Source organism: Poecilia latipinna, unplaced genomic scaffold (assembly GCF_001443285.1).
Source record: "Poecilia latipinna isolate Pla-1442-1.1 unplaced genomic scaffold, P_latipinna-1.0 Scaffold1914, whole genome shotgun sequence".
Taxonomy (NCBI): domain Eukaryota; kingdom Metazoa; phylum Chordata; class Actinopteri; order Cyprinodontiformes; family Poeciliidae; genus Poecilia; species Poecilia latipinna.
The window spans coordinates 68,883-94,552 of NW_015114530.1; the positions used below are offsets into that span (position 1 = coordinate 68,883).

At 38.8% G+C, this 25,670-nt stretch overlaps 1 protein-coding gene and 1 long non-coding RNA gene across 4 annotated transcripts; one reads left to right on the forward strand and one right to left on the reverse strand.

The window, feature by feature from the left end:
• The first annotated feature begins 985 nt into the window (after positions 1–985).
• Positions 986–25,670, forward strand: fmnl1b (formin-like 1b). 3 transcript variants are annotated; one of them, XM_015015464.1, is made up of 27 exons: positions 986–1,784; positions 5,826–5,909; positions 6,461–6,544; positions 7,148–7,221; positions 7,466–7,549; positions 7,737–7,880; positions 9,777–9,864; positions 10,673–10,749; positions 11,230–11,323; positions 13,608–13,682; positions 14,078–14,188; positions 14,321–14,470; positions 14,857–14,958; positions 16,550–16,706; positions 16,878–17,033; positions 17,821–17,942; positions 18,653–18,855; positions 18,928–19,162; positions 19,328–19,396; positions 19,529–19,609; positions 19,727–19,856; positions 21,113–21,276; positions 21,359–21,460; positions 21,615–21,710; positions 23,001–23,115; positions 23,382–23,461; positions 24,303–24,390. In XM_015015464.1, exons 1-27 carry the CDS (start codon positions 1,623–1,625, stop codon positions 24,306–24,308), a joined length of 3,045 nt encoding a protein of 1,014 aa, XP_014870950.1. In that variant the 5' UTR covers positions 986–1,622; the 3' UTR covers positions 24,309–24,390. The 3 variants fall into 3 exon arrangements, with proteins under 3 accessions (XP_014870950.1, XP_014870949.1, XP_014870948.1); XM_015015463.1 differs by lacking the exon at positions 23,382–23,461 and having other exon boundaries at positions 9,774–9,864; positions 16,553–16,706; positions 24,303–25,670; XM_015015462.1 differs by lacking the exon at positions 23,382–23,461 and having other exon boundaries at positions 24,303–25,670.
• LOC106935144 (uncharacterized) lies at positions 14,850–16,608 on the reverse strand. Its single transcript, XR_001421842.1, has 3 exons — positions 16,521–16,608; positions 16,338–16,435; positions 14,850–14,933 (listed from the first exon to the last, which is right to left on the reverse strand). It is a non-coding gene; the product is annotated as an uncharacterized LOC106935144 (long non-coding RNA).

Consider the following 25,670-nt stretch of genomic DNA (forward strand, 5'->3'; position numbering starts at 1 on the left):
CTTTTCAGACCCAAAGCAGAAGGGTCGGGCTGCTAAGTTAAAGAATTACGATCACAGGATCTTTCTACTTCAATATGTTTTCTGTGGAGCTTCACAGAAATGAGAAGTTTTCCATCATTCAAAGATAAAATCATTTTAATGAGCAATTTCTGTTCAGGATCCTGTTGCTCTGTAGCCTCCGTGTGCTGAAGAAGCTGCAACTCCCTCATGAGCTTTGATGAACTCTTTTGTCTTGCAAGTGGGGCAAACTACTTTCTTAATCTACTAAAGTATTATAATAGTATATATTTAGAAACATATTAGTCAGAAAGCCTGTTTGATCTGTGATGAAAGTGAATATGTTCACATTTGAATTAATAATGAGCTTTACAGCGCACTTTGATTGTTATTTTTAGCTCATGTAAGTGACCCCAGGTAGGGAGCTGCAGGAGGAGGAGACTTTTTTTTTTGAAAAATTTTTAACCAACACGGTCATTGGATTGTGGCTAATAAACTTTATATGTGCTTAATTGAATTTCCTCAAATCCAGGCCTTTGAGGGCCGGTGTCCTGCAACTTTTAGATATGCCTCTGCTTCAACGCACCTGAGTCAAACAATTAGCTCATTAACATGACTCGAGAAAACTTGAATGCATACTGTGGAGGTGAATCAGCCTTTTGATTCAGGTGTGTTGGACCAGTGACACCTGAAAGTTGCAGGACATCGAGGTTTCCCGAGGCCTGTATTCGAGGAACCCTGGTCTACATCGTGGCTTTTTTTCCTTCACATATCCCCTTTAATAACTCTGAGCGGCACATTAAATCATTAAAAAATCTCTATTTTAAATGTTGTAAACTGTAATAAATATCAGTTTTCCTTGTTCCTTCTCCTCCTGTTGTTGCTTGGCACGTTTCAAGAATCAGGTGTGGCCTTAACTTGACGGCATTAGGACCCAGGATGCTTTGTGCTCTTAGTTACAGGCACTGCTACCTTCAGCTTCTGTCTGTCTGTCCCTGCATGGGATAGAATGAGCAACTGCCTGCTGGATCTTTCCCTGGCTCTTTATTTTTCACTTTTTTTTCCCTCTATGGACATGGCTCTCACAAATCTAAAGATTTCTAGCATTCAGGAACAGATGGATGAGATGTGCACATTACCTGCTGGAAGAGCTAATGGTGTTTACCTGAAACCACTGCAGCAGCTTTAAAAGCATTTCTCCAAGTTTACTTTTCAAATTTCTTGGACTGAATTTTTCTGACTTCAGGCTCATCTTAGACAGAAGCTACAGGAGGTGTGGACTCTACCTTCTAATCCACTTTTTTTTTTTCTTTCATTTGCTCAGCCGTCACTCTGTCTGTCACTGTCATGATATCCCATTCCCTCTTTCTAGGGTTTCATAATGCTTTGGGATCTCTGCGAGGTCTCTCTCTCATTCAGAAGTTGGGCTGAATTTCATCCCTTCGTTAAAAGGATAAAGGGCAATGAAAGCAGCTTCAGGATGAGTTAGTACTACATGTTTGTGGAGAGGATGGGAGCTCAGTCACACAGAACCTGGAAATAAACTGAGCCTTAGGTGTGAGCTGCGCAACTTTTGTTGTTAGGGTTTGACGTACGAGTTGTATTTGAATGTATTGATCACAATCATGGGAAACGCAGCTGGAAGCGCTGAGATTTCCCAGGGAAGGGATCTTAAGGAGACCACGATAACCAGCCCGGAGTGCGCTGGGCCCCAGAAGCAAACGACGGGACTGAAGCATCCGATGCCGCCCAAGAGCGAGCTGGAGGAACGCTTCAACGCTGCACTGGTGAGTCCTGAGGAGCACTGCTCTGTGCAGCATGTCAACAGTGGAAGGAAACAAAATATGTGGACTATGTTTGCAATATGAATGTCAGAACAATCTTGTCATTGTGCCAGTTACACAATGCAACCAATAAGATACATAAGAGCACATTTGTTCTGGTCTGTTTTAATTAAAGACCCTGATCTGCAATCCCCCTCCTTAGATTAGACTTAAATTCCTTGAGTATTGGTCAGTCAATAAGTGCTGCCAAACACTCCATGGGTTTGTGCTAATGGAAACTACCAGCAGTTGCTTATAATCACCAAACAGAAGCTCACAAGTCTTGGCCTTGTCAAAATAAATACATTGGACACTTCTGCACCACTTAACATTTTTAGGTCAATGTATTTTATTGTAGTCATGTTTTAATATTTTTGCTCAGGCTGATATTTAAACAAAAGTCCTTAACAGCACATAAGATTGGAGTATTTTGGCATAATCAATCTGTATACATTATGACCAAACGAATTGCCCTGGACAGATCGCTGGTCCATCTCAGTTGTAGAACACCAGTTGACCAGGACTGGAGTTGCAGATCCCTGCTTTACAGGGAAGAGTGGGGAATCACCGACACTCTTTCAAGGTCTTTGGGAAATTACGTTTTATTCCCCACAGCCATAGCAGCCAATAAAGTCCATTTGTTGACCCACTTTTCCAGAACTGTTGTTCCGCTCACATTATTCTAACACAGTTTTGTCAAAGGTTATAATGTCTTATTCTTAGACGGCAAACACCGATTGACAGTGTTCTCCATTTCTGAACTGCTGTTTTGTCATTACCAAGACTTAGGGCTGTAAACAGGCTGGACTCAAGCCCACGTTGTGACGGTAAAAAAAAAAAACAATACAAAAGGAACACGCAGATCTGAGTCCCAACAAGGAAGCTATGTTCAGAATGCAACCAGACGACTGGCTCGGTTGTTATCCACATTCCTCTTCCCCTTGCCATTCTTATCTCAGAAGCTGGTGCTGATGTTGACGTGACACATATATTCTTTAAGCTTACAGACTGTCAGCTGATCTGCCAACCAGCACCTTAATACTGACTTCTTTCTTCAAAAAAGATGAATCGGTGAATGTTAGCTAAACCTGCTTTCTGTATAACAGGAATACAAGTAATATATCCTCTGCAGATGTTCTAATTTTTTTTTTCCTTGTCACTCAAAGTTTGGAGATCTCCAAGTCTGTTTATGTTCAAAATGCATAAGAAACTTTTCAAGTAACCCATTTCCAAAAAACTCCTTAAAAATCCTTAAAAACTCCTAAATATGTTTGGATTTCTTATCCTTGGTCTTAAATTTAATTTTGTTATTTCAACCCTGCTTCCACGTCACGGACAATATCCACATCTATACATTTGCATGTTTTGCTTACCAAATGAGGCAGTCAATTTCTTTGTGTGCAGTATTTGTTTGTTTTTGTAGTTGTGAGGTTTTGTCTGGTTCTGCTGCAGGTAGAAAAAAAAACTGCACAACACAGGTGGAGACAGAGTGAATTTAGAGGCTTCAGAGTTGAGCACCTTTTCTCCTCGGTGAATATGTTTATAGGTTTTATGCAAAACACTAACAGGGAATGAAATCGTGGATAAAGTGTAACGTGAAGATAAAAGGAGGAAGGCAGGTGACATTTAGTTCCTGATTAGAAGCTCTTTCCTCCATGTTCTTTGTAAAAGAAAAAAAAAATGAGTTTGCAAAACTCCTACAATCAAACTGCGTTTAGTTCTAATTCACCAGCCACGCAGCCAGAGGGTATTTCAAAATGTGCTTTCAGCATCTTTTCATGCTACTTTAATGTGTGCGTTTGTTCATAGTGACCTGCAAAACAGCGACTTGGTTTTCTTTCTGTAGTGATCTAAGATCCGTGAAGCTTTTCTTTTAGTTTTATCACACTTTATCATACTCAAACCTGGTTTGGGCAAAAGCAGTTTGTTTCTTTAAAAGTCATATCTTCAGTCATGTTGGGGAACAAAGCAGTAAAAAGTGGATTGAAAACACTTTGTAAAGCAGACACTTTTATTCAAGTGCGGGGAAAATATTCATACTTGTTTAACAAAGTTTAGTTTTTTTACTGTGATCTGTACTTTGGTGTCTGCCATTCTGTAAACCTCAGGGGTTTACTGCTGCTGCATGAATCCTCCTCTGCACAAAAGCTACTCTACTTCTCTAAAAAATGTACTTGGTGGAGACAATTTGCCACAGAGTAAGAAATATCAAACAACCTTACACAGACACACTCACACCTAACGACAATGTAAAGAGACAAGTTGATCCAACGTTCATCTTTTTGATCGTGGGAGGAAGTCGGAGTACCCAGAGAATCCTCACATGCACAAGGAGAACATGCGAGCTCCATGCAGAAAGACCCCAGGCTGGAATTCAAACCCATGATCTTCTTGTTGCAAAGGCAGTGCTGCCAGCTCTAATTTTTTTATAGCATTTTGCAAATACAATTTTGAAATACTTTGTGATAATCGTGAAAAAGTTCAAGGGGTGCATCTAGGCTTCCGCAAAGGACTACGTTATCATCCACTATGTAGCTTTATGTGTCGTCTACTGAAGCAGCAGTGTGGGTCCACTCCAGATTTTCTATTTTGAATGGCTTCTCAGGAACGTCTGCTTGTAACCAGCATTTATTGATCCTTCAGCTTCATTCATCAGGCTTCATTCATCCGATTCCCTTTCATCATTGATCTCCTGTCCTTGTTTTGCACAGAAACACGTGTTTTCATTCGCTCGCCACGTGTTTCTGACGACTCAGCTCTTGCGTTTAACCAGACTTAAATTATTTGGTTAAACTGCGAGTTCACCTTGGAGAAGGTGACACATTTGTGTGCCGGGCTGATATTGGTATAGGGTGGGCTTATCTGGATTCTTGTTGAAAAGATAAGTCTTGTACTTTTTCTCATCCTCATAAACATTTCCCCTCAGCTAAATAAGCAGCAGTTCCTTTCTGCTTTGGTTCTGGCCAAAGTGATGAATTTGTGCGTTTTCAACGAGACTCATCTCCTAGATTCTCTGAAAACTGGGCCAAAGGTTTGTAATCTAATGCTTGGTACTGTGTGTAAGACGGCCAACACTGTCGTCATCGTCGTGTTGTGGCAACATACAGCTGATAACAAATGAGGTCATCACATAACAAAGACATCTGACTGCAGAAACTAGACAAAAGAGGCGCTTTGAATTACTGAAGAACTCCAAGAGCAAGTGTTTTCATGCAAGATTATAAAGCAGCTAATCAGATAATACTTTTGCATTGGTCAACATATTTATTGTCTGTGTGTAAAAAAATTATATTCAAACACAGTTTTTCCTCCAGAATGTCAGGTGCAGTTCTTTCTTTTTGAAGGTCTAGAGTTTGTCAGGTTTTGCTGAAGGGTTGATTAACACATTATTTTCATTTTTTATAGATTAAAAAAAAAAAAAACACTGAAGCTACAAGCAATATTAGGCAAATGTATGCAATTCCAAAACAAATCCAAACTTTTTAAACTGAACTTCCTTCATAAATGTTGAAATATCCATTTAATACATTAAGTAACTGACTTGAAAAATGTGTTGAAACGGTGATGCATAGAATAAATAATAATAAAAAAAGAACTTTAAAATTAGTAGAGATTATTTTACTTATTTTCAAATGTGATGTGTGGATATTCGGTTTATTTTAAGCTTACATATAATTGCTTATTAGTCTAATTTTAAAATTAATTTTCCTTAAACCTGATTAACTTTCGAGCCTCAACATTGTTTTTCCTTCCATTCAAAGTTAAGAAATTATCTTAACTTAAAAAGTGAGGCAAAACACAGCAGACAGCCACCTAAAAATACAAAACATACCAATTTTGTAATTTGATGGGGAAAAATATCACTTCCAGCATGACTGTAACTTTTACAGCTATTCTATATTTTACAGTGCTGTCATCAGTTGTGTTCCTGGAGACAAACTGGACAGTTTAACCATTGCTCTGGTGTTTTTGTATTTTTTTATTTTTTTTATTTTTTGCTTCCAGGACACGATGAATCTTCCTCCAGACAAAGTGCAGATCCTCTCCCAGTACGACAATGACAAGAAGTGGGACCTGATTTGTGATCAGGTATGTTTAGATGAATCAAGAAGCAGGTCATTCTGCTTCTGTTCAGGTGGATCTTTGTGGCTTTGACGCATTTCAGAGTGCAGATCCATTCAATACATTCAGAAAATTATTGAAAAGTCCATTTATTTCAGGAACTTCATCACCTAATGAAAGACTTCATACAGATTAATTACGTACAGATGGACATTTGAAAGTCTATTTCTGTTATGATGATTCTCTTCCTGAAGTTATCAAATGACACTTAAAATTAGAGTATTACATCACACCATAGGTGGTTATTTTCAAAAGGTACTTTTAATGAGCCACATTGGGACATATTCAAATTTATTGAACATGACTGTGCTTCGTGTAATTAGCGACCATGAGTGCTGCAGATGTCACTGAACTATGAAGATAACCGCTTCACCACAGTCTAATTATTTCTTGCATTTGCACCAGAGATGTGCAATCAAGCTGCTGGTGTGCGCCTCTCTGTTCGCACTCAGCATCACTGCACTCTGACCGCAGTTAAACATAATTACAGGCCTCTCTGTGTTTCTCTGCGTCTTCAGGAGCGGTTTCAAGTCAAGAATCCCCCATCTGCTTATTTGGAGAAGCTGAAAAGTTGTTTGGATCACGGAGGAGTCGGTTGGAAGGTACAGCCTACTTTCAGTGTTGAAAGTCAAATTTATATATATATATATATATATATATATATATATATATATATACACACACATATATATTATAGTTTTACCTATACACTGGAAAAGATGTTAAATAACTGCATTTCAAAAATACATTAGATTTATATGACATTTTTTAATTATGCTCGTTTTTGTTTCCTTTATGTCAGAATCTGCTTGTTTTGTAATATTTAGGTTCAATTTAAGTTTTGAGAAAAAAACAACAAAAAACAACATTTTATTTATATACTCACTTGTCTACAAACCACTAATTACTTAGGTCTTCTGTAATTTATACTTTTTTTTTTTTTAGAGGGCAGCATTTATTAATTTTAAGTTGATACAAAACAGACACATAGTTCAATAACAGTACCTGGAAATGAGTTTATATATATAAAAAAGAACTGTATAAAATAAACTGCTTAACCTCTAAAACATTTTGTTTTTCTCAGAGGTATAACAAACAGTTAACCTTCTGTGAGGGATATTTAGCTCAGTCTTTTTATTCAAATGTGATATTTTCTGAGTAAATGTGTCAATGGCCTCTTCTGTACTTTAAATGTGTTTTGTCAGCTTAAGAGACGTGTTCAAGAGCTGACCCAGGTCCTCAGAGAGCTGGAGATTTCCCTGAGGACCAATCACATAGGGTAAGTCTCACTGAAGTATTAACGTAGTTTAACAGGTAGAGAAAAGACATTAGGATCCAGAATGGGGAAGGGTTGGAAAAGCCACAAATATTCAGCTTTACATCTGTTTGTATGGTTCTGCCTAAACGCCAACTGGTGAGAAATTTGAGAAACCGTTTACCGTGAATTTAAAAATGATTCACATGCAATTTACATACAACAATTAATGTTATTATAAAATTTTTCTGTGTTATGTTTCCTGCAGCTGGGCTCAGGAATTCCTAAATGAGGAGAATCAGGGTTTAAACGTGTTGGTGAAGTATCTCTCTGCCGCTCAAAGTGCTGTTACGTGAGTATGGATTAGAAATATCCTTTTTTTTTTAAACCCAGAAACAGACGTGACACAAATTATGTGAAATGTGTTAGTCTTGTTTTTTACAGTCTCTTTTGCTGGAATGGCTTAACCCGAGAACATTGTAAATATTCATCTGAATGAGTGCAAACACGGCTTATCCTTTCATGGCTGTGATTTACAGGTCAGACACAGAGACGTCCGAAAACGGCGCACTGCCCTCAGATAAAGGGAAGGCTGCAGACAAGTCGGTGGAAGACGTCGGCAGAAATCCGAATGAATCCCCAACCAGCCACGGCGCGAAGCTCACTAAAGCGTTTACAATCAAGTATGAGGCATTTCTGAGTGTTGTTGATAAAGTCTATTCAGGATGTCAAAGAAGTTACATGTGATGAGTGTTAAATACAATGTCATAGAATTAGGGAGAAATTAGAAAAAAAATTCAAGAGAATTTTATAAGAGCCATGTAAACATGTAATATGCAAACCAATTAAATTAAGTTTACTTTACCTCTAATTGTCAACAAATTAGAGCAACAAATGCAACTTCCAGGAACTTGACAAGACAACGATGGGTCTAATTTATTGCAATTTAGATTAGATTGCAGTCTAATTGAATAAACGCCTGGGTTACATTAGAATTTAGGTAATCATTTATTGACAATTCTCAAAAATATACGATAAAAAGAGGCACACCTGACTCCAAAAAGTGATTGTTCCAAAACCAGCGTTATTAGGAGTTGTCATTCGCTGATCCTACTGGGGAATGAAAATCAAAGAATTACCAGACCAGGACAGCATTCTAGGTAAAGAAAACACAAAGTCAACAGCAACGGCAGCATCAGGAGCAGCTTGGTCCCAGGAAAGGAACAGCTTATCACAGATTCACTTGGCTCACAAGTTCATTTCTACAAACGATTGAATTCAGGTGTTTCAATTGCTTCCACGGCCACAGTTGTATGAAATCCAGCTCTTGCGCTCTTGCTCTATCTCAGGAGATCAGCAAATACCAGCATGGTTTCGAGATAAAATGCCACCTGTGCAAGACGTTCAGTCAATAACTTTTCTAATTACTTTCCACAGGAAACAGATGATAGTTGCGTGATAAAGCGGAGGCAACTTAGCCACGAGGCAGTGGCTTTTGTAGAAATCAGAGCGGTGCACAGAGGTCACCAACATTCTGCGAGCCAGTAGCTGCAGACCTTCAAAACGGTGTGTCCTCCAGATTACATCAAGAACTGTGGTTAGTGAGGTTCATAGAGGAAGGTTTCCACGGCTGCCAGCTGCATTCAAGTCAGGGTTTTCCTAGTTGATCTCAATTTCTAGTTTTATTTGGTTGTTCTTGTCTTAACCAATTCTGATTTAGCGTTTTTTTACAGCACTCCAACACTAGAAAAAAACTGAGCTGTGGATCCCTTTGAAGGGAGAAGTAATTTTGAATCCAACATAAAACGAAGGGATAACAAGATTGTCCTGATTTTTTTAATTGAAACATATGTCCCCTAAATTTGATCAAATTTTTTATTTAACTGAAAAAAAGTGCACCAAAAGTTAAGTGTGGACTAAAAATAGATGGCCTCAGCTGAAACTCCTCTTGATCATTTTTATATTTTTGCTGAGATGCAATTTGATCAAATTAAGAAGCCGTTTCTGTTTAGCTGCTGAGACTGCTGCGGTTTCCAAGCCGACTTGCCCTCGGGCACATGGATAAACTCAACTCCAGAGTCGCGCGTTTCCTGAACCGTCTTATCTTTCACTGATCTGAGGTCACTGCATTCTTTTCATGGCGAGTATGAAGGTGTTTGTCTGGCCTCCTGTTGAACAGAAGGTGTTGAAATGTAAAAAATGTCTCAACCGGAAAGTCTCATAAGGAACGCGTGGACTCACATTAACTTCCCATTGTTCTATAAAAGATTGTAAAAAGTTAAAACTTATATTGGAAATACAATAAATGGATTGTTTCAGAGTTTTGTCGCAAATCAGTGGTTTTTCTAAGGACAGTTGCATGAAATCTGTAAAATAATAATGACTTAGGTTTGTCTTTTGTAGTTTGATGCAAGTAAAAAAAAAATGTTTGTCATAAATTCCTGTCATGATTTCTATTACCTCATGTGTAAAAATGTATTTAAAACATCTCCTACATTATTTTAAAAAGCTATATGCGTGAATGTATGTTGGTGCAGCATGCTCCACTTCTACCTGATGGATTAATTATTCTCCAGCAGGAGAGTGCAGAGGCCGTCGCGTATCGTGACTCAGAAGGACGACATTCATCTCTGCATCATGTGTCTACGTGCCATCATGAACTACCAGGTATGTAAATACTTCCACTCCCACAAGGAAATGTTTTCTTTCTCCTTGTGTAAATAATTATCACTGTTAATGCGTCATTGCAATAAAAATACTTTAGGATGCTTTGATGAATATGTATATTGAAAGAATAGTTCTAACTTTGAATTGAAATGAAGGTGGTGTTAAATAACTACTATGTTCAGATTGCATTTGTATTGAAAACAAAAAAACATTCATTACAAACTTGATCTTTAAAAAAGTGTTGTTACTTTTGGATCTATTTTTTTGTTTTGTTTTATCGTTTGCAGTTTAACAGACTTTTGGCTTAGTTTATGTAACTTATTGGGGCGATTTTGGTAAAGTGAGAGAAAACCTTGCCAAGACTCATGATTTTAAATAAAGGTGAAAATTTGATAGATCTCAGAAAAATGTTTTAAATACAAGCAGAAATATGAATCACTTGCAACTGAAATAGTACAGAGGATATGTAGAAGTATCCAGCTTTATGCAGCGAAGAAAACTCTGGGCTGCAGTGGGACATTTCAGGAGAATTTCATGTTCCTTCAGACTTTTTGAGATGCCGAGTTAAAATTTAAAATTGATTTTGGATAGACGTGTGGGAGAAGATATTTGAAGTTTAAAAAAAGTCAGCATGGTCCTGATGCTTGCTAAAATGTATGTATCAACTCCCATTCAGAATTTTATTGGCAGTCTATTTCAAACCCTGATCACCATTGATAAAATGTGAAAAGAGATGAGATTTCAGTGAGTTTTCCCTGACCTCCATTTCTAACATTTGCAATATTATAATAATTGTACATGTTTTCAGTCAGGGTTCAACCAGGTGATGGAGCACCCAAGCTGCGTCAACGAGATCACGCTCAGCCTCAACGACCGGAACCCCAGGTGAAACGAGCATTATTTACAGTCACTCTTTAACAACTAATAATGTTTTTATTTATGGCATTTTTTAGTAAACATCAGTTGTTGAATTCTCTTTGAAATAGCAGCTCAACATTTTCCCTCATGAGCTTAATATCAGACTTAATCACCTTCCACATTTCCGGTTCCATCATTATGTCAGAATTGCTTCCGAACCTGAATAAAATTCAGTAGACAAGAATTCAAATTTCTGTATAAAACTACCAGCGATTCCACTGATTCGGTGTGGAGTGCTCTAGTTAGTATCTGCATCTTACTTTTTTTTTTTTTTTTTTTTTTTTTTTTTTTTTTTTTTTTTATGGCTTTTCAGAAAATATAATTGAAAATGCTTATAAAATAGCTAATTCTCATCTTAAACTGAAATTAGCCTCAATGCTAACTTGAAACTTTTATCTAAAAAAAATGCATTTATTTTGGTACGTAATTTTTTTTTACTCTTCTCAGGACCAAAGCCCTGGTGCTGGAGCTGCTGGCAGCTGTCTGTTTGATGAGAGGAGGCCATGACATCATCCTGTCCGCCTTTGACAACTTCAAAGAGGTCAGATAACAGGCACCCATGTAATCAACATTCAGAGTCTGGACAGAGCAGGTTCCTGCCCTGTGGAAATTGCTTGACTTGATGGAAATTGTCCGAGGTTTAAATGTCAGTTTTCACTTCGTCCTTCCCGCTTTGTTCAGCTAAAGAAAAAATAAGTTTGGAAAAAAAAAAAAATTAGATCTAAATTCTACTTCAGTCATACGAAGGTATATTTAAAGTCTGCGTCAGTACGACAGAAGCAAAATAGGGAATGAAAGTCTATTAAGTTCAGATTAATTTCTAGAAAAGGTGCTTATTGTTTCAGTATTGTCGATTACTGTTCCACTGTTTACGACGAGCAATGGTCTAATAATCAATGTTAGACTTGGTGTAAAAAAAAAAAAATAGGAAAAAAGAGAAAATTCTAAGAATTCAGTAGCAAAAGTGAAACCGACACATTTCAGTTATTTTGTTAACTTTGATTATGGCATAGAACTAATAAATATTCTGTTTTCTCAAATAATCTGAATGTAAAAATCATTTTTAATCCATTAATATAAACCTACTGAAAAGCCTGCTCACGTAATGTACTGTAACTGAACTGAAAGTACTTAGTCAATGTTTTGCATGAAAAAATGCATCACTGCAACGTAGCAAGGAGCAGAGTCTGTTGCTCTGCTGAGGTGCTGAGAAAGCCCAGTTTTCAAATCTTTTCTGCATTGCTGGCTCTGCTGCCTTCCATCGTTCTCCATCGTTGCTCTTGAAGCTCTAATCTTAGCTGCAGTTCACACGTAAATCTTCCCCAAATCCTTGAATAAACTTTCCTTAATCCTCTCAAAGCTCTACTTATCCCTGTTGTTTATGACCTTTTTTTCTATTGAGTTTTTTCCTTCCACTGAGTTTTCCTTAAGGGACGTTGAAAATCTAGTGTTGATCTTTCAAATCTTACCCTGACGATGGAGTGTCAGTGACTGACAAAATACCAAAAACAGTGATCTTGATTGTGTTGACCTTAACATGACAATTTATTATGAAGCACCATTATCGAATGGTGAAGTAACAAAAAGACCATAACCCTTTTTGTATAAAACAAAGTCCTGAAATATCATCTCTAACTTTTCTGGACTATTTTTTGAAGTCAGAAAAAAAAAAAAGGAAGCCAATGTTTTCACTTTTCGGAGCAGTTCAAACAGAAAATTCATGTTTTTTCACTTTTACTAATCTGCCCCAAGTCATATAGCACTTTAAAAAAATTCTGATCTATTTATCATCGGTGCTCACACCAGCACCTCCGTCCAAGTGTTGCCCCGTCCAACAAAACTCTCTGAAGGAGTGTAAATATGCCAAACACTCACAGAACCTCTGACCTTTGCTTTTCATCTCAGTAGCAACAGCAGTCACTCAGAGACGCTGCAACCATTCAGACAGACAGGAGGGTAAACCTGAACTAGCAGCATTTATTTTTACTACAGGATGCGACAAACCTGCTTTGCAGCGTGTTTCATCCTCTGAGCCACGGCAAAGGAATGCAGTCTGAGGGCCGAACTCACGAAATAAACTTAAGACTTAAGGTGCACAAAACAAGCAAGCAGTCGCACTTAAATGTTCTGAACTCACTGCAAATGCTGCTTTCCTCTCTGCAAACCATGTCAGTTAGCAGTAATCGACAATGCTGTTTGCTGTCGGGAAGAAATGAGGAGGACAAGAGAGATTTTTCTTAATTTTAGTGCCACAGCAGCGCAGACATGGGTGAGAGTCATGAGGGAGATGATGAGAGATCGTGTGCTTCTGCTGTAGAGGCAGGCGGGCGTCAGGCCAGGAGGCGGTTTATGTGTCGCTTGGCAGCAGAGGTACAGCTTTGTTTGGGCTCCTGCATTATTTAGTGGACATGGGTTTGCAAAAAGGAGCTGGTGGAAGTTCAGTCAGTTGTATAGCAGAAGGGGGAACTGATGAGGTGTTGACAAAAAAAGAAAATGTTTAAATGTAACCACATACTCAAACATTTTTTTTTTTTTACTGTTCTTTTGTTTGGTCTTTTCTGGAGCTGAAAATGGTTGTTGATTCTAGTCTACACAAGTGGGAAATTGGCAAACGTCCTATCTTAACAGTGTTCCCAAGTAGATTGTGTGTTTGCTAAGAAACGCATGACTAGCGTCAAAGCATTACCTACATTCAGAGGAAAAAAACTCCACTTAGGATGAGAGCATACTGCCCCCATGTGTTCACTGCTGCTGAAAACATTACCATGAGCAGCATATGAAATAAGAACATGTTTGCTAATATTTCCCTTTTTTCTCTCTCTCAGGTGTGTGGAGAGAAAAGGCGCTTCGAGAAGCTAATGGAGTATTTTCAGAAAGAAGAAAGCAACATTGACTTTATGGTAAACCTTGAATCAAACAGAGATTTTTTTTCAAAATATGACCCGTCAACCGAAGATGCAACAAAAGTACTTGGAAGGAATTCGAGCTGCAAAAATTTGAAACTTTTTTTGTGGAAATAAATATCAAATCTCAAGCATTGAAATTGATAGTTATATTAATTAATTAGTCAGGCAAAGTTCTTCTGAACACATACACATCAGAACTCTTTTTGTTTTAATAAAGAAGCTAAAATTTGTCCAAAACATTAGGTTCAAAGTTCTCAAACACATTCAATTTTCCCCAACACTGAGACTTTTTTTTTTTATCCAAGCAACGTAAAAACTGGAAAATATTCCAAATCTGAGTCTTTACAAGTTCCTGAAAAGAAATAATCTTTACTTAATCTCTCCACCAGGTGGCCTGTATGCAATTCATCAACATTGTGGTCCACTCGGTGGAAAACCTGAACTTCAGGGTCTACCTTCAGTACGAATTTACCCAACATGGCCTGGATTCCTACTTGGAGGCAAGTTTGGCCTTCCACCCTCTGAACATGATAAATACAACTTTTAAAAATTGGAGCAGACACACCTCACACTTATGTCTCATTTTTGCTCAAATTAAACTCGAAGGTACTGCTTAAATCTCTCCATTGCAGCAGTTGAAGTTTACAGAGAGCGACAGGCTGCTGGTCCAGATCCAAGCCTATTTGGATAACGCGTTTGATGTGGCAGCTTTGCTGGAGGATGCAGAGACCAAGACCACCCTGCTGGATCACATAGAGCAGCTGCAGGAGCTCCACACGCAGGTGAATGAATGGCACACACCAACTCCTCTTTAAAGGACACTTCACACACACATGTTATGGAACTTTCAGGTGTATTCCATCACTTTTTATACTATTAATACAGCCATTTAGATTCTGTGACTTTTCAGCGACAATGTCAGTTTTGGAAAAAGGTTTTCTTTAAAGTATTTTGTTAGCTGCATTAAAATGACTTTATAGGAGAAATAAACAGTAAAATCTGTGTAAAGCTATAAAAAATAAAAAAAATCAAAGGGAGAATTTCTCAGGTAATTAAACCTTGCAGTCAATTTACATTCAGCTACAGTTGATTGGTGCAGATTTTGCTTTGTAAGCAGAAATATCAAAATTTATCTCAAACATGAAAACTTTACCTTTTCATGTTTCAGCTGAGCTCCAAGTTCCAGGAAACCGAGCTGGGGGCGATGCAGAAAGTCTCCGAGCTGGAGAAGAAGCTCATTCACATCTGCAAAGAGGTGGACCCCTTAAAGGTACAGTACAGCTGATGCACGCTCAGAAACACCTAGTGCGCTGTAACAGAAAACATCTGGAAGATGCCATCATCCTTTGGCATTTAGAACATTTTACACAGTAACAGGGTTCGAAGCAGGAGAAACCAGAATGAAACAACTTGATGAATTGTTTTAAAAACCTGCCTGAACAGAAAATAGCAGATCAGAGTTTTAAAGGCTTCATCTCAGCTCTTTTTAAAGTTTTTTGTGTTCTTTAGGCCTTCGGATATGGTTCTATTTATGAACGGAAGCATTCATAAGAATGCTTCCGTTATGAAACATTCATAAGAATGTTTGCATTCTTATGGATGGAAGCATAAACAGGCAAACACACACCTAGGACTGCTGAGAGGTGGCAGCAAAGCCAAGCACAAAGGCAGAGAGATAAACATGGTAGCATAGTAAATTCCCACAATCAAGATGGAAAAGAAGAACATTATAGCAGCAGTAATTCAGAATAGCAATATCAACAGTCATTAGATCGTGGGGTGATGAGGAAATGTTAAAACTGTTGCAACAGGAAAAATGAGGGGTTGCAGTCACACACATTAGCTACAACAAGGGGAATATGACCCGCCTGCTGTGCTGCCAAAACACTCACATAGTCCGAGCTACTAAGACCGGTGTAATGAGTCATTTATATACATTCTGGTTATTATGGAGGATGAAATAAACTTTGTCAAGCTGTTGAACAAAATGAATACATTTTCTGTTCTGTCTTGATAGACTGTTCTGTAATTAATCCCATGTACCTGCTGATTTTAGTTGCATTAGGTGGCACTTTCATTTTGCTCCCAACTCCTTGTTGGCTAAAACTCTAACAGAAGTGGGGTATGAATAATTATAGTCCTCAATATTTAGCTGAATAAAGTGACTGTAAACAACTGGATAACACAGCTGTTTGCCAAGTGCAGGCTAGAGCACAGAACAACGCGTCACCGATTGTTCCTACTGTTGCGACAGTTCACGACGTAGTACCTTTGTAACCAATGCTTGTTCTAAGGGTTACAAAAGTGATTGTTTACACCTTCACGTATGTTCAAGGTTCGTTTCTCTGTGCGTTTCTGAACCTAAACTGGATTAGAGATTAAAAGTGGAGGGAGACTGCGTTGGCTTTACTAGATGAGACAGACATTGCTTAGTTTGTGTCTGTATTAAAAAACCCCAAATTTTTACCTACTCCATCTATTAATGCCCACAGATCTGCTTTTCTTCCCCTTCATGTTCTTGTCTACAGTTTGTGCGTGTGTGTGTGCGCGATTTTAATCATCTTAAGTCGCAAGAGATGTGAGGGTGTCCCAAGTTATCCCTCACCAGAAAATAAATCTATTTATTTTTAATTTAACAGAAAGATTTACCTGCAGTTTAGCAAAGTCTTCTGTTTTACGACTACAGCCGGAAGTTGCAGGGGAGCCAATCGGCAGCTGACATTCAACAAAGGAATCCAAGTAGGCAGCTATAGGACAGATGAATTATTATGAATCAATGTATTTATTTGGCATGTGTATGTATGTGTGCAAACTCAAAGTTTAACTCTGCACCTCGTTTAACGCTACTCATTTTGGACCAGCAGCCAGATCAAGCAGGAGACGGACGTGGATCCTCTGATGAGCTGAAGGAGCTGGAGCTGAGGGTTCAGGCTCTGGTGGAGGAGGGCCTCCTTCGAATGGACCGCGCCCCCTCTGGTGAGCTGGTCCTTCAGGTGGTCCAGCGGGAGTCACAAAGAGGTCAGCACAGAGGCGTAGTTCTAACTAATCAGCTGCATTTGTTCTTTGATATTCCGAGAAGTCCACCTTCCTGAAGTTGCTACAGTTTATGCAGCGCGTCAAGATTTTATTTAAAGGCTCATTCATGTGCAGACTTTGGAGGTTTATACGTCATGTGACTGATCCTTGCAGACACCGTCAGTGATCAAATAGACGGTACTTCCACCTCCCCACAATCTCCAACCAAGGAACTACCGAAGTTTCAACCTCCTCCTCCGCCGCCGCCGCCTCCTCCCCCACCACCGCCTTCTGGAGGCGCTGTGGCGCAGCAGACAGTGGGGGGCTCGGGTGAGTTCACCATCGCAACTTTAAACCGTTTTGATCTTTTTTACTGGGCTTCTGTGCCGTCTGGAAAATTGTATTTGATTCATGTTCCAGGACTGGAAAAGTGCGCAAATAGAGAACCCAAGTTTGGAAAATCTGTGTCCAGATTTTGTTTTTGCGTTGCCATCATCTAAATCACCCAAACTTCATTTTACAGTCTGGATTTTCCAGGTTTCACATTTAAAGTCTGACCTCTGCAAAAAATAAAAAAATTAAAGACTGAAGGGTTTAGTTTTACTTTAAAAAAAAAAAAAAAAAAGACTGAGAATTCTGAATATGAGAATATGGAAAAAAAAACACTGAATTTTGAAAAGTCTGTAGGAAACCCGAATGGTCTCAGTATATTTCAAAGGTCAACAAAATGGGCAGTGACTGGGAAGATAGAGCATCATCAACCATCCTCATCATGCTGCACAGTAAATAAAATCTAATCAGATTTGCCTCGTGTTTTGCCTTTTGGTTGATTTGTGATGGAGAAGTGTATTTGGCTGAAAAATATCTTAGAAATTATCCTTGACATCAGGTTCCCATTAGGAAAACGGTCTAGCAAACATGCAATTTCAGCTTTGTTACCCTGGATGCTGTTTGAAGTCTTTGTCACTTTAAGATATGCACCACTGAGAAGTCACTAAGCCCCGGTGGACATGTTGCTCAAGCTTGATTAAGCATTTTTTCCTATTAAAAATCTCTCTAAGGATAACAAGTGGTGTAAAATCTGAACATCTAAACATTTTCTTTATTCCTCCTACAGACAAACAGAAGAAGCCCATTCAAACCAAATACCGCATGCCGCTGTTCAACTGGGACGCTCTGAAATTAGACCAGGTGGAGGGAACCATCTTCGGCGAGCTGGACGACCAACACGTCTTGCAGGTTTCTAAGCTATAAAAGTGTTCCATCATCATACACACTTGGGTAACTCATAAAAAAAAAAACTACAAACTTGGCTGGAAATATTTTAGTTGTGAAAAACAGTCATGAGATTCTGATTAGTAGCCAGCTGAACGTTTACTATTCATGCAGAATGCACATACTTGCACTGTAAAGGGCAGAAACGGGAAAAACGTACTTCTAAATGCATATTCAGTTTTACTTAAGAATAAGCACAAGTATATTCCATAAACGGTGTTAGTAATGGCAATATGCTGTAATGTTTTGCAGCTACTGTTTCTGTTTTTTTTTTAAGCACTTAGTTCATGTTATACGTTATAGTTTATCCAAAACCAGAAAAAAAAAATATCCAGGGTTTTATGCCTGATAATCTCACATCATCACATCTCTAGCTTCATATTAGCAACACAGTTCTGCAGTTTCTGCTTTTGGACTAAAACTGTTTGTATTTTAAGTGAACATACTGAGATTTTAAGTAGAAATTTCTCTAAAAAATATATATTGAAAATTTAAGTTAGAACCTTTTAAAAACAAAAATGGATGGAAATCTCCGGATTTAGGTCATAAAAGTTTTTACTCCAACTCTAATTACAGGATATTAATTGTAAATTCATTTAAAGAAAGAGAAAACCTTCAGCCTTTTGTTTAAACTCAAAACGTTTCTGCTGCTGTGCTTTTAAACTCTGTTTCAGGAGCTGGACATGGAAGTTTTCGAGGAACAGTTTAAGACCAAAGCTCAGGCCCCTCCGGTGGATCTGGGCACCCTGAAGAAGAAAATGGCCAGGAAGACTCCCAGTAGAGTGTCCATAATGGAGCCCAACAGGGCCAAAAACCTGGCCATCACTCTGCGCAAGAAATGCGTGGCTACATCAGACATCTGCAGCGCCATTGAGACGTACGTGCCGAACTTCAAAATAGTCAGCCGAATGCAGCGACCAGTAAATTCAGAGGACTGTTGTTCACACAGGTACGACCAGCAAGCTTTGAGTCTGGACTTCCTGGAGCTGCTGGAGCGTTTCATCCCCACGGAGTTCGAGATGAAGCTCATCCAAACCTACGAGAGCGAAGGTCGGTCGCTGGACGAGCTCAGCGAAGAGGATCGCTTCATGGCGCGCTTCGGCAAGATCCCGAGGCTTTCCCAGAGGATCAGCACGCTGACCTTCATGGGAAACTTCACAGAAAGCATCCAGAACATCCAGCCTGTGAGTTTATGTGGCCTGAAACGGGTCTCTGCAGTCTGAGAAAACACAAATGTCAAGTGGGTGTGTGTGTGTGTGTTGAAGTTACCGTTTGGTTTTAGGGAAACCATTTTGCAAGGTTGCTCGTTTACCTGTAACCTTGATCACGTTTTCATTGCCGTCTTGCAGCAGCTGGACGCCATTATCGCAGCCTCAATGTCTGTCAGATCGTCCATGAAGCTGAAGAAAATCTTGGAGGTAAATGGTTTTATTTAAATGTTTCGACTAACACATCAGCAGATGAGAAAACGCATTGGAGTGGTTAAATATTGTCTTCCAACTTTAAACAGAAAGATGCGTCACAGTGCTCCACTTGTTTCTGGTTTATAGATCATTTTGGCGTTTGGAAACTACATGAACAGCAGCAGGCGAGGGCCGGCGTACGGCTTCCATCTGCAGAGTTTAGACCTGGTGAGAAACTCTAAACTGGATTAAAGTTTGAGTTTGCACCTTCAAGTAGCTATGAATTTGTAGCCGTCTCAGTCTATAGGTTTTCTTTAACTGCTCTGCTCTGCTGACTCCTTAAAGCTACCGGACACTAAATCAACAGACCGCAGACATACGCTGTTGGACTTCATCGTCAAGATCATCCGGGAAAAATACCCGGACCTGCAGAATTTCCACACTGAACTGCAATTCCTGGAAAAGGCAGCGCTCGGTAACCTCCAACATCACACGAGTCTGACCTACAAACAGCACCACGCGTGTTTAGAAAATTTGAACATATCCTGCCTAACAAAAACAGCTAATCAGAGGAAAACTCCACAAGTGACCAAAGATTTCATTGATGGAGTATTTTTCATGCATGCATATGTGCAATGAGATGAATGGTTTACTTACAGGCTACTACAAAATTTTCATTGCACATCACTGATTTTTTTTTTTCTAGCAAATTTTCTTAAATTGTTTCAAAGTACTAATTCCAAAGAGTAACTAGGATTTTAAGCGTAAAACAAACTTTACGCGGAGAGGAAAAAAGACACAAAAAAAAAAAAAAAATGGCTCATTGGAACATAAACATTCCAAACAGCTAAACTAAAATTTGTCCCTCAAATTGTAAATTATTCCACAGAGCTCAGATGAAATCCGACGGGTGACGACACGGGAAGCCACAGTAGAGGGTCCATGAATATGTAGCAACAATATGCAACGTTGTTACATGTAAACAGTTTTCTCGTCACACCTCTGCTGGAATATTTCTACTGTATTATTTTCAATCCTCATCTCCAGCATGCAGAGCCCAATGGCACCCAGTCTGGATCAGTAAAACACCTTCAGCTTGCAGCCCTCTGCAGTTTTTCAGGCAGTTGCATTTAGTTTATTAAACCTTCTGTTTTCCTCAGATTGCTTTTAAGGAGTCAATCATAACTGTTCCTATTTCTATTACTTTCTTTTTTTTTTTTATTCAGGACCTTCATCATTTCCCAGCAGCTTATTTTAATAAAACGACTGTATAAAAACGACCGCCTCTGTGGTTCTAGTTCTGTTACAAATTGGGCCGATTTGAGAGAGCAGTTAATGGGAAACGCCACAGAAGACGACATTGGGGGTCCAATTCAGCAGCTCACACTTTTCTGAAAGACTATTTTGCTTAATATTACTGTGAATACTGTCAGACTTGCTAAGATTTTACTTCATTATCTAATAAATCCTGCTGGTTTTTATGTACTTTATACTACAGAAAGGTGAGAAAATAGGCAAAGATGTTCACTTCAAGTTCACAAAAATCACAGAAATGTACTTTTCAAACGAAGAAAAGTTAAAGATATAATTTGAATTCAATAAAATTTGTATTTATAATGTTATGCAGTAATGTGGCTGAAATGATGGTGCTGGAAAGAGGATACAAAGAGAGATCTCTTCATTTCCTTAACAGTTTCTCTCAGTATAAACCTTTGTTTTTCCGTGCTGCAGTATCCTTCGACAGCATCCTGAGGAATCTGAAAGCTCTAGAAAGAGGCATGGAGCTGACCAGGAGCGAGTTCTCAGCAGAAGAAGAAAACCCTGTCCTGAAAACGTTTCTGGACACCAACGCGCCGCTTCTTGACTCTCTGAAGGCCGAAGAAAAGACTGCCCAGGTCAGCCTCAGTGAACTCAACTCATTTAGTTTTATTTGTTTCTCCTCCTCACTCTTGTTTTGGGGGGGTCATTGGCATTCAGGATACATACGAGTCGGTCGTGGAGTACTTTGGAGAAGATCCCACAATGACTCTGCCCTCTGAGTTCTTCTCTATTTTTATCCGGTTCATCAAAGCGTACAAGGTCAGAGATTTCATAGCTTAAAAAGCTCTCTAAAGTTTTACTGTTCAGCAGTAATGACTCTGATATTTCTCTGGAGTTTATAACCAGTTAATATCTAAATTTAGCTTTATCTACAGGTTTCAGTCAGAATAATGTTTTTATTGCTCCCTGACAGCAAGCTGAGCAGGACAGCAAGGAGACAGAGAAACGACAACGTCCAGCTTGTGACGATCACTCCGCTCCTCCCAAACCGGAGCCACAGAGGAACACGGTAACAGCTCAGCTTGTGTTTTCTAATAATTATCACAGACGAAACCAATGAAATGTACAGTTGTTTCAAAATGACTAGAAGAAACTACTGTCGAAGACTCAACTACTTCCACTCCCTGTAAAAACAAGACAGAAACGAGATACGAGAGATTAAAGTCAAAGAGAAACGACAACGTTTCTATGCAGTGCGCTCCTTTCACGCGTCGTGCCGCAGCATTTCATGTGCTGTGAAATCTCCAGAAGGCATCCTAATTGCTTGGCTTTTTAAATATAATTGTATTTGATACCAGTGGCATTTATTCAAAAGCAATATTTTTTGTTGTTGCAGATTCTTATTCCAAGTTCAAATTTCTTGACTTCTTATTTAAATATTTAAGTTTTAGAATTTTTTTTGTCCAGTTATGCGAAGCTTTAGGATCTAACCACTTGTTTGAAAGAAATATTCAAATACATTATATGCACATCAATCTTAGCTACCGAATCAGATAATTCTGTAATAATAATCATACAAAATTTAAGAAGGGCAATTACACTGCTTATTGGACATCTATACTTTTTCCACACTGATTTTTCTAATTGTAACTATGCATGGTTTTGAAAGGGGGTCCTTTTTAGTTGTCAAACAAAAAGATGAACTCTGTTTTCAGAAAGAAAATCACAATTGTAGAAATTGTTTAAAAAAAAAAATCGAGTGAATTTAACTTACCAGAAGTGTTAATAAAACATTTCCCACAACACGATTTACAGACAGTATGAATAAGCTCAACTCTGTGTAAATAATTACTTTGTCAATAAGCCTTTTAAGACAAATTGAGCTTTAAGTTTGTTTGTTTTTTCTCCCACTTTTTATAATCCTAAGGAAAAAAAAAACAAGTTTGTATTTTTGGGAACTTATTGACTGATATGCAATTCATCATTTGTTTCATTTAGGATTGAGTTTAGAGAATACAACCTGTATTATGTTGGGGAAAAATACAAAAGCTGGTTTGAGGTGAAACACCAACTTCCTGACATCAGCAGCCAGATAAAAAAATCTGGTCGTGATTTACTGTGGTATTTATCTGTCGCTTTAATACCTCGTATTAGATGGTTGGGAGTAGTGTCCCCCCTGACGGCTCTCTAGCAGAAGCAAATCTGATTAGTAGCTTATATTGCAACAAGAAAACCAACTGCAGTCTAATAAACTGAAAGACAAGGGTCCCTGGGTGTTTTGATATCATAATTGATCCAGAGACATGATTTAATAACCTGTGCATGTGAGACCAATACTGAGCCTGATTTCTTCTTCCAGATTTCTATTATGTGCAGACAACCTCAGATGGATCTGATCGCAGAGCTGAAGAGGAAGCAGGGATCTCCTCCGGTGAGGGAGGGGAAAGACGGCGCCATCGAGGACATCATCACGGGTAAGAAGCCACCTGAGACTGTGCCCGACTGCGGAGTGAAATCAGTGCTTCCTGCTCGTCAGGAAACAGGGAAACAGTGGTTTCCTGACAGGCGGTCAATAGATTTAATGGTGATTTCATACGTTTAACACCATTTCTGCATTAAGACAAAAACATAAACTGTTGAATCTGCTGCTTTGCCGTTTCTGACACTCTCTTCCTCCTTTCAGCAAGTTTTCACTCCCTTTCCTGTAACCCTCTTATTTTCCACCCATCCATCTCTCCAGCTCTTAAATCTGCGCCCTTCACGGCTCGCTCAGCCAAACGCTCCTCTCGCCTCTTGTGCGACTCATTCTTCAGCGATGAGGTGACATCTTCAAACTCCGAGCACTACCGTGTTATAGACAGAAGAATATGTCCTGGGTAAAAACTGTGACGCAACGCAAACATTCGGAAGCCTCAGAGATACGGATAATTGTCACAGTTTAAATCAAACTGATGTTGACTTACAATCTCAGCAGGGGTTTCAGAAACTCCACTGAAGCATCTGGCTCAAGGAGGACAAGTTTGTTTACAGGGTTTCCTCCAGAGACTTCGGCTCCTCTGAATCATCTGAAAGCGTCTGCAGGATACAAGTCCTCGTTGGTTCCTTTAAACCTAAAAATATACGTAGCAGAGTTAAAGGCCTGCGAAACAACAAGAGGCAGACATGTTCTTTAAATTTGTACTTTCAAAATTGAGAAATAATTCCACAGAAAAATCTGGTATCCAACAGTTTAACCAAATAAGTCATCAGTGGACAAAATAATCAAAGTTTTGGCAGGAGCAGTAAGTTTAAACCATGTGGACACACATTATTATTCTAGCTGTAATGCAACACAACATGCAGGACCACATGAAGATTTACCCTTTAATTCAGTTCTTCACATCGGTTTCCATTGTCATATTAAAAACAGTTGAATGAACTATGGTTATGAATGAGTTGAATCAGAAGTGATTTAGAAGACACTAAAGTCAGCAACCGAGTAAAAGGCAATTTTCATTGCTCTGAATACTTTTAATTGATTTTCAACATAGTCAGTTACAACAGTTTTTTTTTTTATATCGACTATTTAAATATTTACGTCTCCAACAAAGAACTGTAAACCAGATTTTAAACTTTATTTTTCTCACTTGTAAGGCATCTTTTGGTTTCTGTTTCACCTCAGATTTAAGGAATCAGCCATACAGACGGACAGATGGTTCCCGTCACAGCTCCAGGGGGAGACCGGGCCAACAGCTTCAAGTATCTTCAGACATCTCCCTCTGAACTCTGGAGCTAGAAGCAGAAGGCGTTTAACAGTGAAGGAAACGTTTAGTCCTGTTCTCGTATCATGGTGGAAACGAAAAAAGAAATCAGAGCTGCAGCTCTGGAGAGTTCTCTTGATCCTCACAGTGAAAGTGGCAGCAGAAATGTTGCCCATCTTGCATAACCAAAAGGAGAAGCTTGATGTTGATGATACTGGAAGTCATCAGGACAATTTCCAGAGAGTCCAGCACAGAATGAACATGACAAAGAGTCCACTCAGAAATAGGTTTTAGTTACAACTGTCGCTGCTGTTCTTTGCGTCTCCATCTGAGGATTTTATTAAATTAAATTGTTTTAATATGGAATTTATGCTTAGCTTTGGCGTTTGAACAAATAAAGTATTTTATACTCCTGCCATTTACGTGACCTTCCTCATCTTACTTTGGAAAAATGTTCAACTTGGACCAAAAGAGAAAGACATTGTCACAATTCTCTAAAACACTTGACAATCACATTTAAACATGTTGCCTATAATTCCTGAAAAGCTGTGCATCGGAGGTTCAGCCGTCTCTGATGTCTTCTTCGTATTCCAGGGAATCTGCTGCAGGAAAACATTTCGCTGCACAGAGAGGATAAACCTTCGGATGATTTCCTCCTGAGAGCTGCTCTCATGTGGCCAATTACTCCAGTTTATCCAACACAGTAACACTGAGGTCTCAACACTTTGCACTGCAGACATTTTACAGCCCAACAGAAAACTATCCGGCTCCTTGCACCCGCTTCTTCTTTTCAAGTTTAAATTATTTCACAGATTGTGGAAATATGCACCTTGATTAAATTTAAATGATTGTTTTAAAGGTTGCAAAAGCTCACTTTTATTTTATTTTATTTTTTTTAATAAATGTGGATAAATCTTCAACTGCAATCATGGTTAAATGAAAGAACACGGCAGCAGTTGGTTTTATTTCTGGTCAGAACAATAATCTTCCACCACCTGACAGTAAAAGGCTGAAAAACTGCCCAGTTAGAGCAAACTGCATCACTGGCAATAAAATGTTGCACTGCTCAACTCCATTACAGACAGAAAAATCTGGGGTTGAGGAAGCAGCTTGACCAGGAGGATGCTTCAAATTTGTCTCCTCGTCCCCAAACAGGACCCACTTCAAGATTTATCAGACGTTTGATGATTGCGGGCCGTTAATGTTTAAATGTCCCCTCAGGATCCTGATCTTCATCTCACTGCTCTTCTCTTTGGTCTTTTGGAGTCATTAAACTTTCATCTAATCCT